The sequence below is a fragment of the Mustela lutreola genome, chromosome 12, assembly GCF_030435805.1.
Source record: "Mustela lutreola isolate mMusLut2 chromosome 12, mMusLut2.pri, whole genome shotgun sequence".
Classification (NCBI taxonomy): domain Eukaryota; kingdom Metazoa; phylum Chordata; class Mammalia; order Carnivora; family Mustelidae; genus Mustela; species Mustela lutreola.
This window is the reverse complement of record NC_081301.1, coordinates 86,465,600-86,481,165: the sequence shown is the minus strand read 5'-3', so window position 1 is coordinate 86,481,165 and position 15,566 is coordinate 86,465,600. Positions and strand designations below refer to the sequence as shown.

The 15,566-nt window shown below is 41.1% G+C and overlaps 1 protein-coding gene across 1 annotated transcript in view; it reads right to left on the bottom strand.

The window, feature by feature from the left end:
• Window positions 1-10,143, bottom strand: part of ALDH1A1 (aldehyde dehydrogenase 1 family member A1) — a 52,522-nt gene extending 42,379 nt beyond the window's left edge. Inside the window, exon 1 of the mRNA XM_059143478.1 lies at window positions 9,993-10,143. Within this exon, the coding sequence (XP_058999461.1) occupies window positions 9,993-10,058 (66 nt within the window). The 5' untranslated portion in view covers window positions 10,059-10,143. The remainder of the gene's footprint in view (window positions 1-9,992) is intronic.
• Window positions 10,144-15,566: the final 5,423 nt, after the last annotated feature.

Here is a 15,566-nt window from a genome sequence, read left to right as displayed (position 1 = left end):
TTCCAGCTCTCGCAAACACATTTTGCAGAATCCTATAATTAGGCTTGAGGCAAGTGTTTTCCCTTATGTGTCTCTGGCCCTTCCTTTTTCATACTTTCTTCCCAAAGGTTGGCTGCGAAATATCTGAATCAACATGTTCCAAACACAGTTCATGGTCGCCTCAGCTTTATGCTGCTCTTGACTCGACTACAGTTCTATAGTTTGCACATTCTCTCCCTCCCTCGCTCTCTCTCACACACACACACAGAGACACACACAGACACACGTTTTCTCTCCTGTTAATGATACACACAGTCCCTAGTCATTGTTTGGTTATCATGCTCTTCTATACTATCTTATACACACATACACACAAACCAACAAAACAAAAAAACAAACACAAAAAACTCCCTGTTCTTCCTCTGCCTAGTTGAAATTTACCCCCCCCCCCACTATCATAATCTTCCTAAGCCAACCCAATGCACATTTTGGACACTCCTCAGAACACTTAGGTGGTTCTCCTAAGCATACGGGGCCCCATCGCCCTTTTCCAAATTTTATTGCCTCAGTTCAGCTTCTACTTTGGCCTTATTCGACTGTCTCCAACACCATGTCCATCTGCTCCACACCTTTATTCATGCTGTTCCTTAGACTGGAGTTTCACTATTTTCTTCTACTCATTCTTGAAGTCTTGCTTCAAATGTCACCTCCTTGTGAAGATTTCACTAGTCAGTCCAATTGGATTTAACCTTTTATTTCCCCCCTCTTTCCTGACACAGCCTTTTGTATCTTGCTATTAAGTTACTTATTATGTTCTGCCAAATAGTAAATACTTGAGACATCCGGAGGATACTGTGGGGAAGTATGAGAGAGTGAGCCCCTGCCCTCAAGGGGCTCATAATCCAAGGACAGAGTGTATTCACATCAAGATTGGCCCATAAAGAATTGAAGGTTGTATGTAGGGTAAAAGCCAAAGCAGTGCTTTTCATCAGGACACTGCAGAGTGGAACCCACAGAAGGGCAGGCAATGGGCCAGAAGAATGCCTCCTTGAAGGATGGTATTGGATTGATGGAGAGAGAAAACGAGCAAAGGAAGGGAATGCTCTTGGGATACATCAAACACAGAGAAGAGATGATGGAAACAAGTCATAGATTAGTTTCGACGATGAAAGGAAGCCAGTTCGTGGTGAATCTCGACCCTCAGAGTGGAATGGCCGGACTCTCATCTGGATGTGGTAAGGGCATGACAGGAGCGAATGGATGTTTGGGGAATGTTGACGTGAATGTACCCAAAATGGATGTGAAGTGGGGCGACCAGAATCCCGGGAGATTAGCCGGGAGCCCATCTTCACATTCCATGCGCTCCCTCATGAGGCTTGAGAGTGGACGCAGTGAGAGGGCAGGAGAGGCCGCAGTCTACAAATGTATGCGTTCTCCCCGGAACAGAAGCCTCTCAGCGGAAGAACAGAACATGGCGTAGTGAGATGACCAAGGTGGCTCTTCCCTTAGCTGTGGCAGAGTGTTTTGGTAAGAACTACCTTAATGATCTTTTTTTCTGTTTTAATTTTGTGGGCTTTACATTCGACATTGGCCTTTCAGCTAACTATGTGACCAAACACTTGTGAACAATCATCCTTCCTGTTATCTAAAATGGTTATGTGGAGAAGTGTAGACTCATGGATGTTTGGTATAATCATTATGAAACCTATTTGAGGCCTGTTGAAATGATCTATCATGGTAACAACCTCATTTTCCATTTGCTGTTTGTCTTTAGCAACTTTAGGGGGAAAGGGACCATCCCATAAGAAGTAAAAAAAAAAAAAAAAAAAAAAATCTTGGGTTCCATTTAACTACTATATGAACTACATTCTACTTATGAGTTTCACGGTCAGGATACTTTTGAATAATATATATACACTGGACCTCAGCTTAAAGTTCATAATATTGATTGGGAACTATAGATTCCTATGCATGCTCTTAGATGTCACGTGCTTCTTATTAGGGGAGACAATCAATGAGCATTGAGGAAACTTAAAAATTGATTTTTTACTCTTTAAATTTTAGATGTGCCAGCTTTAAGGGACACATCATGACCTTTGATTCAAAGGAAAAAAAGGCAGTTTCCTGACTATAGTTTAATGTCCAAGAATAAGTCATAATTTCGGGGGGGGGGAACCTTTCCAGAATAAAAATGATTATGTCTTTATGTGATTGGCATAAAGCTACAATTCTAAATAAATAAGCCCTTTCCTCAAAATATTTCTGGCTTGGATCAAGCTGAATTTAACTAATAGGCAAAATAAAACCTATTAGCTTTGCTCGGTGGTATAAGATTTTGGAACCTGTTGGTTTAAAGGAAAGAGAGAGAGCCCGTGACTCCCTCCAGTAGATACTCAGGGTGCCCTAAATTCACATCATCTCTTTGGGGCTGCAATAGGGCCAGGGGCTCTAGCTCATCTAAGGGAAACTAGTGCTTTCTTGGTGGCAGAGAGATTTTTCGACAGATCACATTTTCAGTGCAGAGAGGATTTGTTTTAAGATATGCCAAGCAGGAGGAACGTGACAGAATTCCCCATATTATGTCTCCTGTGTGAATTTTCAGACCTGAGATCCTGGGGCACAGGCTGTGGAGTGACGGGACGGACAAGAAGGGATGTGTACTGTACACACATAAAACTTTTCTCAGCATCAAGCACTTAAGAGTACCAAAGACTTTGGGGGAGGGGCTTAGAGAACAAGATGTGGGATGAAGAATGAGAGGCTGAGCGAAGTCAGGGACAGGTGTTAAATGTTTAGAAGAATCAAAGCTAGATCTCTGGCAACTCCCTAGATCTCTGGCAACTCCGTTCATCCCAAACCCTGAGGCAGTAAAGCAAAATGTTGAGACCGAACGTTAAAAAAAAAAAAAAAAAAAATCTAAAAGGAAATTAAGGAGGAAATAACAGATGGGAGGAAAATATTTAACTTGACCCAAAGGAATGAAAACAAAATGAGAGTGACCAAAACGAAAGTGGGAGAAATAAAATTTCCCTTTCATTTCTGTTTTATATTATAGTCTGACTTCAGTAACATGAATGTATACTCTTTTTTTCTTATTTATTCAGAAAACCCTCAGCTCTTTCAACTAGGGAGAATAAAGATGCTAAAGCATGTCTGTTTTGAGCCACATCTTCACTATATCCCACCGATGACAAAAATACTTGTCAAGGATCTCTTAGGTCATGCATACCCTGTGTCAAAGAGGTAAGATGTAGATGCCCCAGAAAGTTCTGCATATTTAGTGGCAAATAGCATAATTCAGTTATTTGTTGTTTGTATTATTTTAATTTCTTATTAGGTATCAGGAAAACAGTGGAAATAGTCACAATGGGCCCTGGGTGAGGAGTGGGTAGTTGATGAGGCAAAGTTTTGCAATCTGTGATATTTGTCCAGATTCCTAGGAAGCATATTTCCATGAACAATTTCAACATTACAACAAAGTCAGGAGGTACGGATATGATGATGTGTAATCAGAAACTCAAATATGAAAAACACTACATCCCTTGCAAACAACAGTTGTGTGAGGTTTGGATACACACACACACTCAAAACATAACAGTGTTCTGGAATCTGGGTTCACACAAATATCCACTTCTCTGATTTGTCTATGAGTAGTGGTTTTAATTACAAAGCAACTATTGCTCCTGTTCTTTTGAACATGGCTCTATGCTGCTACTTAAATCTAGTAAATGTATAAGGTGTTTGGCCACAGTAATACTCGTGTCATGAAAGCCCAAACCACCACCACCACTGCCACCCCAAGGCAGGTAATTGCTACTCTGAGACCAGTGTATCACCATTTATCAATGTCTGTACTTCTCTATGTAGATGTGTACTACATCATTCTACGGATTACACATGGCATTTCAGAAGCATTACCTTAACTTTTGGTTCAGTTCCTCTTCAAAGGAGCTGTTTCCCATAAACCCTAAGAGTTTTCCCATTTTGGCAGGCGGCTAATGACGAATTCAGTAGGTGAAGTCCAGTGTAGAGAAATCAAGTGAATGCTTGGAGTAGTGAGACTCCTGACGAAATTGAGCTAATAGGATCTCCAGAGCATTGGTTATTTACTTTAGGATTGCTATTGATTAGGTTCCTTGAGGCAGGCAGGTGCCAGAGAACAAAAGAATTTGCCAAGACACCAGTCCTTGGAGATGAGCTAAAACATTGCATTTGTAGTGAAGGGTTACCTCTCAGGAAAAAATTCAGTGGTTGGTCCTACCATCTGTTTGCAGCCACCGTCTGGTTCCTGTTGGACTCGGGCATTCTCCGAAGGGGAAGGTAAGTGAATCTGACCTGGCTGGGTGGGAATGGGTTTCTGAGAAAAGGAGGAAGTCTGGCCCCTAAGCAACTAGATGGTGGTGATTGCTGGTGAAAATGTGAGGTTGGCCCTAAACTACTGACCTGTGCTGCTGGTCAACAGACCACCCTTGGAGTGGCATCAGCAGAATCTGGAAGTCTGTTAGACATGCAGAATCTGGTACTTCACCTCAGACCAAGAGAATCAGAATTTGCATTTCAACCAGAAACCTTCCTGATTCACATGCATATTCAGAATTGGAAAGTGCTTCTCTAGAGTATCTTCTCTCTGTTGGATCATCTGTCTGGGGATCTAGTGCCCCGATCATACCTCTTTCCTCATCATCCAAATTTCGACTCTCTCCATCAGAGTAAGGGATGAATGATAAAAAGGAAGCAACAGGTATGAAATCACTTGTTACAATCCGGTAGGATTCGACTACTACCACCATGTTTAGTATGCGCCTCCTAAGGCTGTGGGACCTGGAGCAAATCACCTAGCATCTCTGAACTCAGGTTCCTCAGCTTTAAAATGGGAACACAACTAACATGTTCTAACTCTCTTCCAGTGGCTCATTATGAGCCTCAGATGAGATCAGTAGATGAAAGCAGTTTTAAACTATGGCAAGTGTTGCAAGTATTTATTCCAGTACATTGGGAGTAGAATAATTTGAGAACTGTAGGAGTCATCTTGGGCAGTAGAGGGTTAAAAAGAGCCCGCACCAAGGGCCTAATAAGCACTGGGCGTTTTCCACAAATTACTTCACTTAATTCTCAGGCCACTTTCCCGGGTAGTTATTATTATTCCCAATCTACAGACAGGGGAATTGAAACTCAAAATTAGAAGCTTGGCCAAGGTCATAGCATTAAAGAAGTAGAAGGGCTGGAACGCGAAGCCTGGCTTGTCTTGTTAAGCCACTGTACCTCCCAGCCATCCGGCTCTTTGTTCATCTGCTTCCAAACCAAAAGCAAACAAAATACTGCTTCAGTCAGAAGAGAGTTAATATTGTTTCCCGAGTGAAAGCAGTGCCTCGGTTTTGGGCGTTAAGTCCTGCCTTGCTTGAAGCACCCCTTGGTGTGGTTTCCCTCCTACAAAACCCAGGCGGTGGCCAGACTTGCCACCGCCTCTATCTCCAGCCTCGGCTGGTCTGTTCTTCGCCTCTCTCACTTTACGACAGCCACGGCAACTTTACGACACTCGTGGCAGCCCTTTGGATAATTCTGTGAACACAGCAGGCTCTCTCGCCTGCAAACGTTTTTGCATGGCATGTGCCGTTACCTTGGATATTTGTCTCCCTGCCCCTTCTCAGCTCTCGAGGGTCACTTTGTGCTCTGTATCCTTCAGGCTCCCCTTCAATGTCCCTTTCTTAAAGAACCCTTCCCTAAAAGCTCATGGAAAGAAAGCTCTCCCCCCTCATTTCTCAGCTTTCAGTTGTCCTCTCTTTAGCATTTATCATAATTTATGATTCAAGTATGCGCGTACTTACTTATTTTCTTCACCTTCCAGGGACACAAGCTCCCTAAACCCTATTAGCCTTCTTCTACCATATGACCAAGCACAGCGTGGTTATTCAGTGACTTGTTAACTATATGGAAGGAAAAACAGGAGATGGGAGTGAAGAGAATGGGGTAGTGGGAAATGTACGTGGCCTGAATTTGTTTGCTGTAAGAATCTAAAACGGCTATAAGGGTGCCTAGTGCATAGTATGCCAGGATTCATCATTTTTCCCTATCAAAAAGATATTTTTAACAGCAATGTATTTAACAACCTTATCAGAAATCTAGGAAAGGAATCTCTTACTCCAACCAAAAGATACTCTGCAGGAATTGAGAAAAACACAGTTCCCATAGAAATGGCACACCTATTTCCAAATCCTCTACACCACTGCCTCTCCCAGCCCAAACCCCACCTTTTCAGTCAAACCAGAATGTCTGTTTGCTTCCAACCTTCCTTATTGTTCTCCTCTTTTTCTAAGTTGGCCACCAACTTCCTCCTGGTGGCCTGGGAACAGCTGAGCGGCAGCTGGAAAGCCTCATGGTCATGTCCCCTCCAGGAATCAGGAATGGACAAATGAGAGTCGGAATCAAGAAGGCCAGAATAAGATTCCAGGAAGTCCACGTCCCCAGGTAACAACACTGATCTTAGACAAGCCACTTGGTGTGAGAGTTCAGACTGCCCCCGTTTGAAGTCTAGTTTTGTCACTTTCTAGCTGTATGATTTAAGGCAAGTTACTTAACCACTCTGTTCCTCAGTCTCCTCATCTATAAAACAGGAGGAGGAAACTCCCCATAGGGTTATCATGAGAAGTAAATAGAGTCATTGCAAATAAGCAGTCATTGCTAAAGAGGAAACACAATGAATTTTAGCTATAATTGTTTCCTGAGTGTATGGGCCTGAATCTGTCAGTTTATAAAATGTCATTAGCATATGGAAATCTTTTCTAGTAGGAACATCTTATTGTTTAATGAGTTAAGTTTAGGAGTTAAATAAAATATGTTGGGGGTTTTAATCCTGTCTGAGAAAGCTTGTCTTCTTGAATTTTCTGTTTTTCTTTTTTTTATTAAGGTAAAAAACAAAGCAAAACAAAAAACTGTTGTAAAGGGAGAATGGAAAACAAAGTTACCGAATCCTTTAAGATAAAATTTTTGATCCCTGAAATCCTGGATAAACTCTCAGAACTTCACACCAATGAAATCCTTGTCAGGTGGGGCATGGCTGTGCAAGAAAGACTGGCAGGAAAACTAGAAGAAAAGAATGAGATGAGAGGAACACTCATGAGGAGACAGGTCTCGGAAAGAGGATTAAAAGAGGTTTCTGGAAAATTGGAAAGAATTCAGGAAAATAAATAGGACCAGGGCAGCCAATGTTAATCAATCACTTCCCATGGGCCAGGCACGATTTCAAATGGTTTATATGCATCAAAACTCATTTAACGCTTTCATCCACCTTAGGAAATTAGGATCTTTATTATTCGCATTTTAAACATAAGGAAACCAAGGCAGAGAAAGGTAATGTAGTTTGCCCAGTGATCACATTGGTTTTGAAGAAGCTCTTCATTTAAAGGCTCAGTAAAATGGATGAGCTAGCAGATGCGGGATTCATTCAGAGCTGGGAAGGGGGAAAAACAACCCTAGAAATGGGATCCAAGTTTATGTGGATTTATAATGATGTTATTGAGGTTTTAAATCCTAAAAACATTTGTATCATTTTAGAAACTATTTCTTAACCTTAATCTCTGTTTTATCCACCCAACAACAATAAAAACATAATCAGACTGTACTAGAGAATAAGTCATAAAAGATATGTAACAATGACTTCTTTTGTTCGGGTGAAAAGCAGTCTCCCATTTGAGAGCGTGTAGTTCTACCATAGCTAGAGTAATTCTCTGTTATCAACCCTGCTTGTTTCTTCCCACCTCCTTGCCCCAACGACCAATATATTTCTAGTGGTAATAACGAAGGACATTAACATAGTAAGAGAAAAATAATACAGAGTTTAGGGGCCGGCCATAGAAGAGAATTCCACAGACACTATAAAATCCTTGCTTACTTGGTTTGCAACCAGGAAACTTAGTGAATAACTGTCATTTTTCCAACCCCTCTTGCAAGTGCAAATCCAATACAATTCTTCAGTGGGGCATAGTAAAAAGCAAATGCAAAGACATTTGAAAAAGTTCACCCATTTAGATTTAATTACATACATAACTGGTGTCCTCCCAAGTGTGAAAATGCTGTAACCAATAAATCAGACAATAAAATGCTATCTGAGCAGAACAGATTTATAGAGATTCACTCACTTGCATTGGGTGTTTCTACCCTGAAAGTTCCTAAATGCAAAAGCAAATGGCTGCTTTTTGAATTGTGCCTTCTTTTCAACACTTAGGTCCATCATTTTCCTTAGAGGGTGTTCTTGTCTAATGGCTTTGAAGTGAACAGCGGATTCCAATCTTGAAACCATCTCTCTGTGTTAAAGGATCACTAGGTCTGTGTTTGTATGCTAGATTTTAAGGACCATCTCATTTCTTCGTTACTGTTTCTTACATGCTCAATTTATAGCTACCCAATGAAGCATAATTTAGTAGAGAGAACACTTCACTTTAGAGCTTCCTCAAGATACGCGAAGACTGCAAACTTCAGCAAAGCCAAATTTTAAAAAATGTGACATTCAGATTACCACAATATCTTTCCAAGTAGTATCACAGGAAAAAAAAGAAAAGACTCTGTAGTAATAGTATGAGATAACTTTCAGTCTTTGCCAATGATTTTGATGTTTATGAAATGCATTCTTAAATGTACCTGCTTTAGATTGAAATTTCTTGTGAATGACCAATTTGGAGTAAGAAAGTTGGGAAGACTGGAGTCTTGTCATCTTTTCAGGCAAACCTTTACCAAGGGCAAATTGTTGGAGGGTATGGACTCATCACATTTTCCATGTTCTCATTTGGAATAAAATTAAAGGAATAAAAAATGTTTTCCTTTTTAATAAAACCTCATAAAGATAATACCTTACTACACTTTATTGCTGCTGACCAACCATGTTAAAGGCACAATCTGATCTCTGCAGACACTTTCCTAAGGAAAAGAACCAGTCAGCTGAGCAACTTCCTCATTTGTTGTGCTTATGAAAATGAAAATATAACTAACCTTAGGATTTCAAAACCATCCATGGTTACAAGTAAGGGAGTAAATAAATACTAGCGGGGCTTTCACTTTATCATGAAATTATACTGCTCTTGATTTTTCATTGGCTAATTCAGAAGGCAAAATGGCTCTTCCTGAGATGGAAGGGTTCCTTTCTTACCTTGCCTTCTGCAGTGTACCATAGAACCAATTTTAAGTGATTTTGTTCAGATTGGTTTGTTTGCTTGTTTTATCTCTTTTCCTGGGAGTTCTAGACTCTGACAGGAAAGCAGGCATATAACAATGTGAAACAAAAGTTCAGGGATACTTTCGAACGGCTCAAATAGGATCCATTTCCTTGTTCTCCCTAGCTTGTGGATTTTTTAAGTCTGGATCTGGCTCCTGCTCTTGTTTCTCTAAATATTTATCAGTTAACAATTATGCATCTGCTCCAATGGCAACAAACTTGCTGAAGAGAGAAGTAAGAATGCTTTCTTTGCCCCAAATAGGCTAAACAATGCAGGTCCATTTGGAGTTTTTGAAACAGGAGCTTTCATCAAATTATCAGAGGTAAGTCCTTCGATTTTGACACTCACTAAACATATAGAAAAGTCATGTTACTTCAGCATGGGGTTTCTCCTTTTCTTAAAAAAAAAAAAAGAAAAGAAAATCACTTCCTATTTGTTTGGCTCTTTCTAATAAGCTTCTCTAGTAAGTACTTGCCTCTCTTATCATATACGCTGAGCAATGCTGAAGTTAATAGAACTGCATAGAAAAGTCCACTGAACCCTGGGGCAAGAACCCTTCACACAGAAGAGAATTCCTTTCACTTAGACATATCTTAAGAAATAAACTTATGAAGCATTGCCTGATACAATTTAGAAATCATTATTTGATCAAGACACTAAACCCAAACCTGCATTCTGCAAGCCTTTTATTTTTGTATTTGCAAAGGGCTCGTTGCCCAAGTTTACTCACATTGACCTTTTATGCTTTCAGCACATGTCGTTTTCATAAACCTGAGAGGCAAAGCAGCAAATATAAATTGTACTAACCTTCGTATATTTATATGTCAAATTGGTGAGTGGGACAGGTAAGTCTGGCATGCCTGAGGACGACATTTCTGGTTCAGCTCCTGGAACACAGGTGACAGGCTCAGCGATTTGGTTCTGATAGAGCACTTGGCTTTATTTGTTCCTTTTTATCTGCACGGGCTAAGGTCTATTTGCATACCGGACTATGATTGGATGAGCCAACTCCGAGCGAAAAGAAAACGACACTACTTATTTGTAACACCTAGGGCAGGAAGCCCTTGACTTTAAACTTAAATCCTTAAGAAACCAGCTCTCCAGCGTTTAAACTGCAGCTGGAGACAGGGCACTATTTGCAGACGAATTAATTTACAAAGCCGAAACCTGCGATAAGGATATGCAGGGCAGCTGCTCTGGCCACTAAGGCCAGTTATGATTTTTTGGCTTTTCAGTCTTTTTATGCCACTGGGAAACTTTCCTTGCTCTGACAGACTTGGACTCGGAGAATCTGAGGATTGAAAAAGAGTCTCGAAGGGCACTTGTTCTCAGCAGACGCTGGTGAGGAGAGGTCCCTGGCCAGGTGTCTTCAGGACAATGCTGTCAGCGAATTTAGCCCAGTCCCAGAAAAGCGGGGTGGGAAGAGAGTCCTTCTGGACAGACCCAATTCAGCTTCACAAGATCTGACCCGTGGAGTGTATTATCAGTGGGTAAGCAGACCCACTGTGATTTCACAGGCTCTACATGATCATTATGTTACATGGGGGAATAGAAAAGTCAGCAGGATTTTTACAGATCTTGGAGTCCACTTTCAAACACAGTCACCACAACAGCAAGATGGCAATATCGTCTCTTAAAACCATCTAAAATGAAACCAACCTAAGTTTTGGGAAGCTGACTATATTTATCAATGACTGATACAGGCACTGGTGCAAAAAGATTTAAACCAGACCCTAAGGAATTCAATTTCTTAAAAATGAGTGTTTCAAGCTGGGATTGTTAAAAAAAGAATGTTTAACTGTACTCCTCCCATGTTCAACACAAAACTTTATTGTATTGAAGCTGAACCAAAAGTTACAATAGGAACATGATGGAAAACTGTGGATACTCTTAATTCTGATTACTGAGAGTTAAGAACCACAATTATTTTTTCCCCCAGGGAAAATTGCCAGCTCCCCCCAATATGGGATTTAGATAGCGAAATGAAGGTTCAGTGAATAGTTGTTCCAAATCAGACACAGTTTTTTTTGGTCAGTTTTCCATTTTTACTTGGTTCCCCGTTCTACAGATAAAGAGACGGCAAGTAGCTTGCTTAAGATCACAGATCTAACAAGTGCAAAACCAGAATTTCATTTCCCAGGCGGGCTCCCTAAGTGACTAGTTGCTCTCACAGACACTTACGGTTATTAGCCCTTTCATTCATCTAAGAGTAGGGTCAGCAAACTTTGTAAAAGAGAAAATATTTTCTAGGCCAGATGGTTTCTGTTGTAACTTATTTGACTCTACATGAACGAAACCGATAGACAATGGATACATTAAAGGGTATAGGTGCTTTCCAATAACATTTAATTTACAAAAACAGGAGGCACCCCAGCTCTGGCTCATGGGCCAGCCCCCAATTCCTAAGCCACCCGTCTCCAAGGATCGTGCCTCCCCTGCACCTCCTGCTTGAAGGCCAGGTAGAAACGTCTGTGTTCTTGCAACATTCTGCCCTCTTTCTCCATCCCTCCTTCATTCTCTTGCTCTCCATTCCTTTCTTTTGGGAAAACCGAATTGTTTTGCCTTTTAGAAATGTGTTTTGAGTTAAATGCACAATTACACAACAGCTGTTATGTAACTTGCAGAGCGGAGCTCTGGCTGTGCCCAGACAGCTGGGTTATGCTGCTGTCTCCCTCTTCCAGCTTCGCAGTTGTCCGTGGATCCAAACACTGGTCCATTTCATGGCCTGACAGTGAAAGCGCAAAGCCTCCTGACGCTCTCGGAGTGTCGCCTCACTACCCGCACGCTCTCATTCTTGACTCTGTTGCACTGAATAATGAATTACCTAAGAATGTTTCCCTTTACATCAGACATGACCGAAGGTAGGTAAAAGAAACGGCTTGGGAAACAGGTTACCATTTAATTTCAACAAATATTTACCGAGTAGTTTTTAAGGGTAAAACACAGTGATTAGAATCAGGAATTCTCCCATGTTGATCTTCCTTGAAGGGCAGGTTTAGTTTTGTTTTGTTTTGTTTCTGCCCAGAAACCACAGGGCCTGAGGTCTCTATTTTTGAAGTCGGTGGTCATCCTGTCCCTGTCTCCCTAAAGCTTGTCTTGTGGAATAGTGTGTTCCCAGAAACCGTGGCATGGATGGAAGGCTTTACCTGACCACTCTGTCCCTCGCACACCCCACATGACTTTGCTGAAAGCACAGGGCCAAAAGAGATCCACATCAAGACTGAGCCCAGGGCTGGGTATTTTTATTGTATTTTTGTATGTATGGACTTCAATTTGGGAGTGATAGACAAAAGATGTTTGATCTTCCAATCCTCCTTACAGGCAAGCTAAATTACACATGCACACACATGGGGGCAGAGCAGTGGGAGAGAAAGAGAAGCATAATTGATTCTTCTCTTGCATCTAACTTCTTCCAGCCCTTTCTGGAAAGCTGTCATGATGCCAAGGAACACACAAACCATGACTTCGACCGTTGCTGAAACCACTCTCTCCTTTCAACAGGAATCTCTCTCCGGAGTCCCACGCAAGGCTCAGTCGCTGAAAAGATAATGGAGCTGACCCCATCCATTTCTATTTCTACTGAAATAGAAGCCACTCAAATTTGTTAAAACTAGCGTAATTATATGGTGAAATAAAAAGAGCTTCTTTTTACATTGCCTGATCTCAAAATCCAGGATCACTTTGCTGAAGCTCAATTTCTCTTGCTCAGCGATGTCCCTTCCCCATCTCTTCAGTGTTGCCTCAAACATGGCTGGGTGAGTCTGCCGGTTGGTTAAGCCAGTGATGGAAAGATCCCTTTGCCTTTGATCACCGCAATTTCAGCAGACACCGCATTGTTCTTGGGCGCAGTTGGGCTTTAACAATTTGGGAAAAGCTGGTCTTGCCTGGGGGACAGCATCTGTCCTTGGTTGGCATGCTGGCGTTAACAATGGAGGTGGGAGGCAGCCTGTGAGTACCTTGTCCTACGTGTTATGGGCTGACTTCTGCTCATCTGCCATTCTTCTCCAATTAGCATTATCTCCTCACTCCTGATTTCTCCTGCTCTTCACGTACCCTATTGTTGTTTCCTCTTCATTTTGTGTTACTAACAGTAGGGCAGATGCCCCTCTTCTCTGATATCAGTTAGTAAAGGCACTAAAACAATCAGTAGACAAAGGCCTCCATAAGATCATGATTTTAATTGAAATAGGTCTTAGCTAAACTTTACAGGGCTGAAGACGTTTCTTAGCACTGGGTCAGCTCCCACAGTTTGGACTAGCCTTACACAGCATTCACAGTGGGCTTGTTTCCTCAAAGTGGAGACAGAAATTCAGGACACTAATGGCACTTTTGAGGCAATCTGAATGTAGGTGACTTTGAGAGTTTTAGGACATTTCCTGTATCGTTTTACGGTTGTCTTGTGCACAGATCATAGAGTAATGTGTTTAACCACTGGGAAGGTTGGGTGTTTGCCTAGCACTCAAATTTATGCATAGTTTTCTTAGACACAACCCTTCTTTTCCTCCTGATAAATGTGCAATTTACATAACATTTAATCCAATCCTGTAGTTGAAAGACCAGATTCACGTGAGTGATCAGATTTCGGAGCAGAGATTCTGTGAACGGTAAGCAGGGGAGGCTGTGTCCTAAACAGAGTGAACACAGGAGTGGTGAGGGTCGTGTTCTTGCTTTTTTACTTTTTAAACATTTTTGAAAAATATTTTCAAGTCAAATATGCCATACAGAAAAAAACTACAAAAATAGGAAGCGTACATCTCAATAAATAATCATAAAAGGAACAAAAGAAAATCACCACCACTCGGGTCAGAATAGGACAGTATCGGCAACCCCCAAAGACCACGCTGTTCCTCCTTCCCACCCTTATCCTCTTTTTCCTCACCCTAAACTGGGATATCACCCATATCCTAACTTCGAATGCCTTACATTCTTTTTTAACCCTGATTTTTGAACTTGATGCAAGCAAATCATACAGACAGCATAATTTTAAAGGAAATCCAGAAGTGCAAGTGAATCTAACCGGTGAGTTAAATTGTAATCGTAGGTAAAAAAATTTTCTCAGAGAGTGCTTTCACCCAAATATAGCCCCAATAAACATAATTAAGAATTGTGAAATGTATAGCAATAGGTTAGCATTTCTATGAGAAGAAGGGCATTTTTTTCATGCTAGTCACAGTACTTGTTAAAAGTCCAGAGAAATGGCCCTTTTCCTACAGTTTTGGTCAGAGCTCAATAGCACTTATGCATTATATCAAAATTTTAAATAAAAAAATGTTTGAATCCATGGGGCACCTGAGTGGCTCAGAGTGTTAAGCCTCTGTCTTCAGCTCAGGTCATGGTCTCAATGTCCTGGGATCAAGCCCCGCATTGGGTTCTTTGCTCCGCAGGGAGCCTGCTTCCCCACCCCCTCTGCCTGCTGCTCTGCCTACTTGTGAGCTCTCTCTGTCAAATAAATAAATAAAATCTTTTTTAAAAAGTGTTCAAACCCTTGTTTTAGTTGTTCTACTTCTAGAAATTCATTTTAAGGAGACAACCAAAAATATATGTAAGTTATGAACAAGTGTCTTTAATATATTATTTATGAAATAGAAAAATACCAAATGGTTAGGTAGTTTGTGCTTAGCAAAATACATAGATAATAAACAAATAATTGAGGAAGGACCTGGTAAACTTTTGAAATATATTGTAATTTAATTTTTTAAAAAGAGTAGGTTGTTAAAGCTGTGTACTGTGTAGGGGTGCTAAGAAATTATACTTCACCCTTTGGATTTGGCCAAAATCTGCAATATACCTTTGACCTTGACCTCAGCATCTGGAAAGCTAAATAACTGAATTTCAATTCCAGTGTCATTCCCAACATCCTGAAATTATGCAGGATCACATGATTCCCTTGGTTGTGGTTTTATATAATTTTCCCTTTGAATAGAGGCTCTCAAAGTTATCCTTGGAATCTGTGAATTTGACCTCATATGGTAAAGGAAAGTTTGCAGATGTGATTAAGGATGCTGAGATGAGAAATTATCCTGGATTATCGGGGCAGGCACTAAATGCCATCACAAATGTCCCTTGAAGCAGAGAGCAAGGGAGACTTGACCACACAAGGAGAAGGCAATGTGATCACTGAAGCTGACAGCTTTGACGGAGGAAGGGACCAGAAGCCAAGAACACAAGCAACACACCTCCAGAAGCTGGAAGATGCAAGGAGCCTCTTCCCATAGAGCGTCTGGAAGGAACAGGCCCTTTGATATTGGCCAGTGAAACAGATTTCAGACCTCTGAACTTTGCAGTTGGGGGAAAAAAAAATATGTGTTGCTTTTAGACCACCGAGTTTGCGGACACTTGTTAATTTGTTAGAACAACCTTGGCAACCAAAGACACAGATCA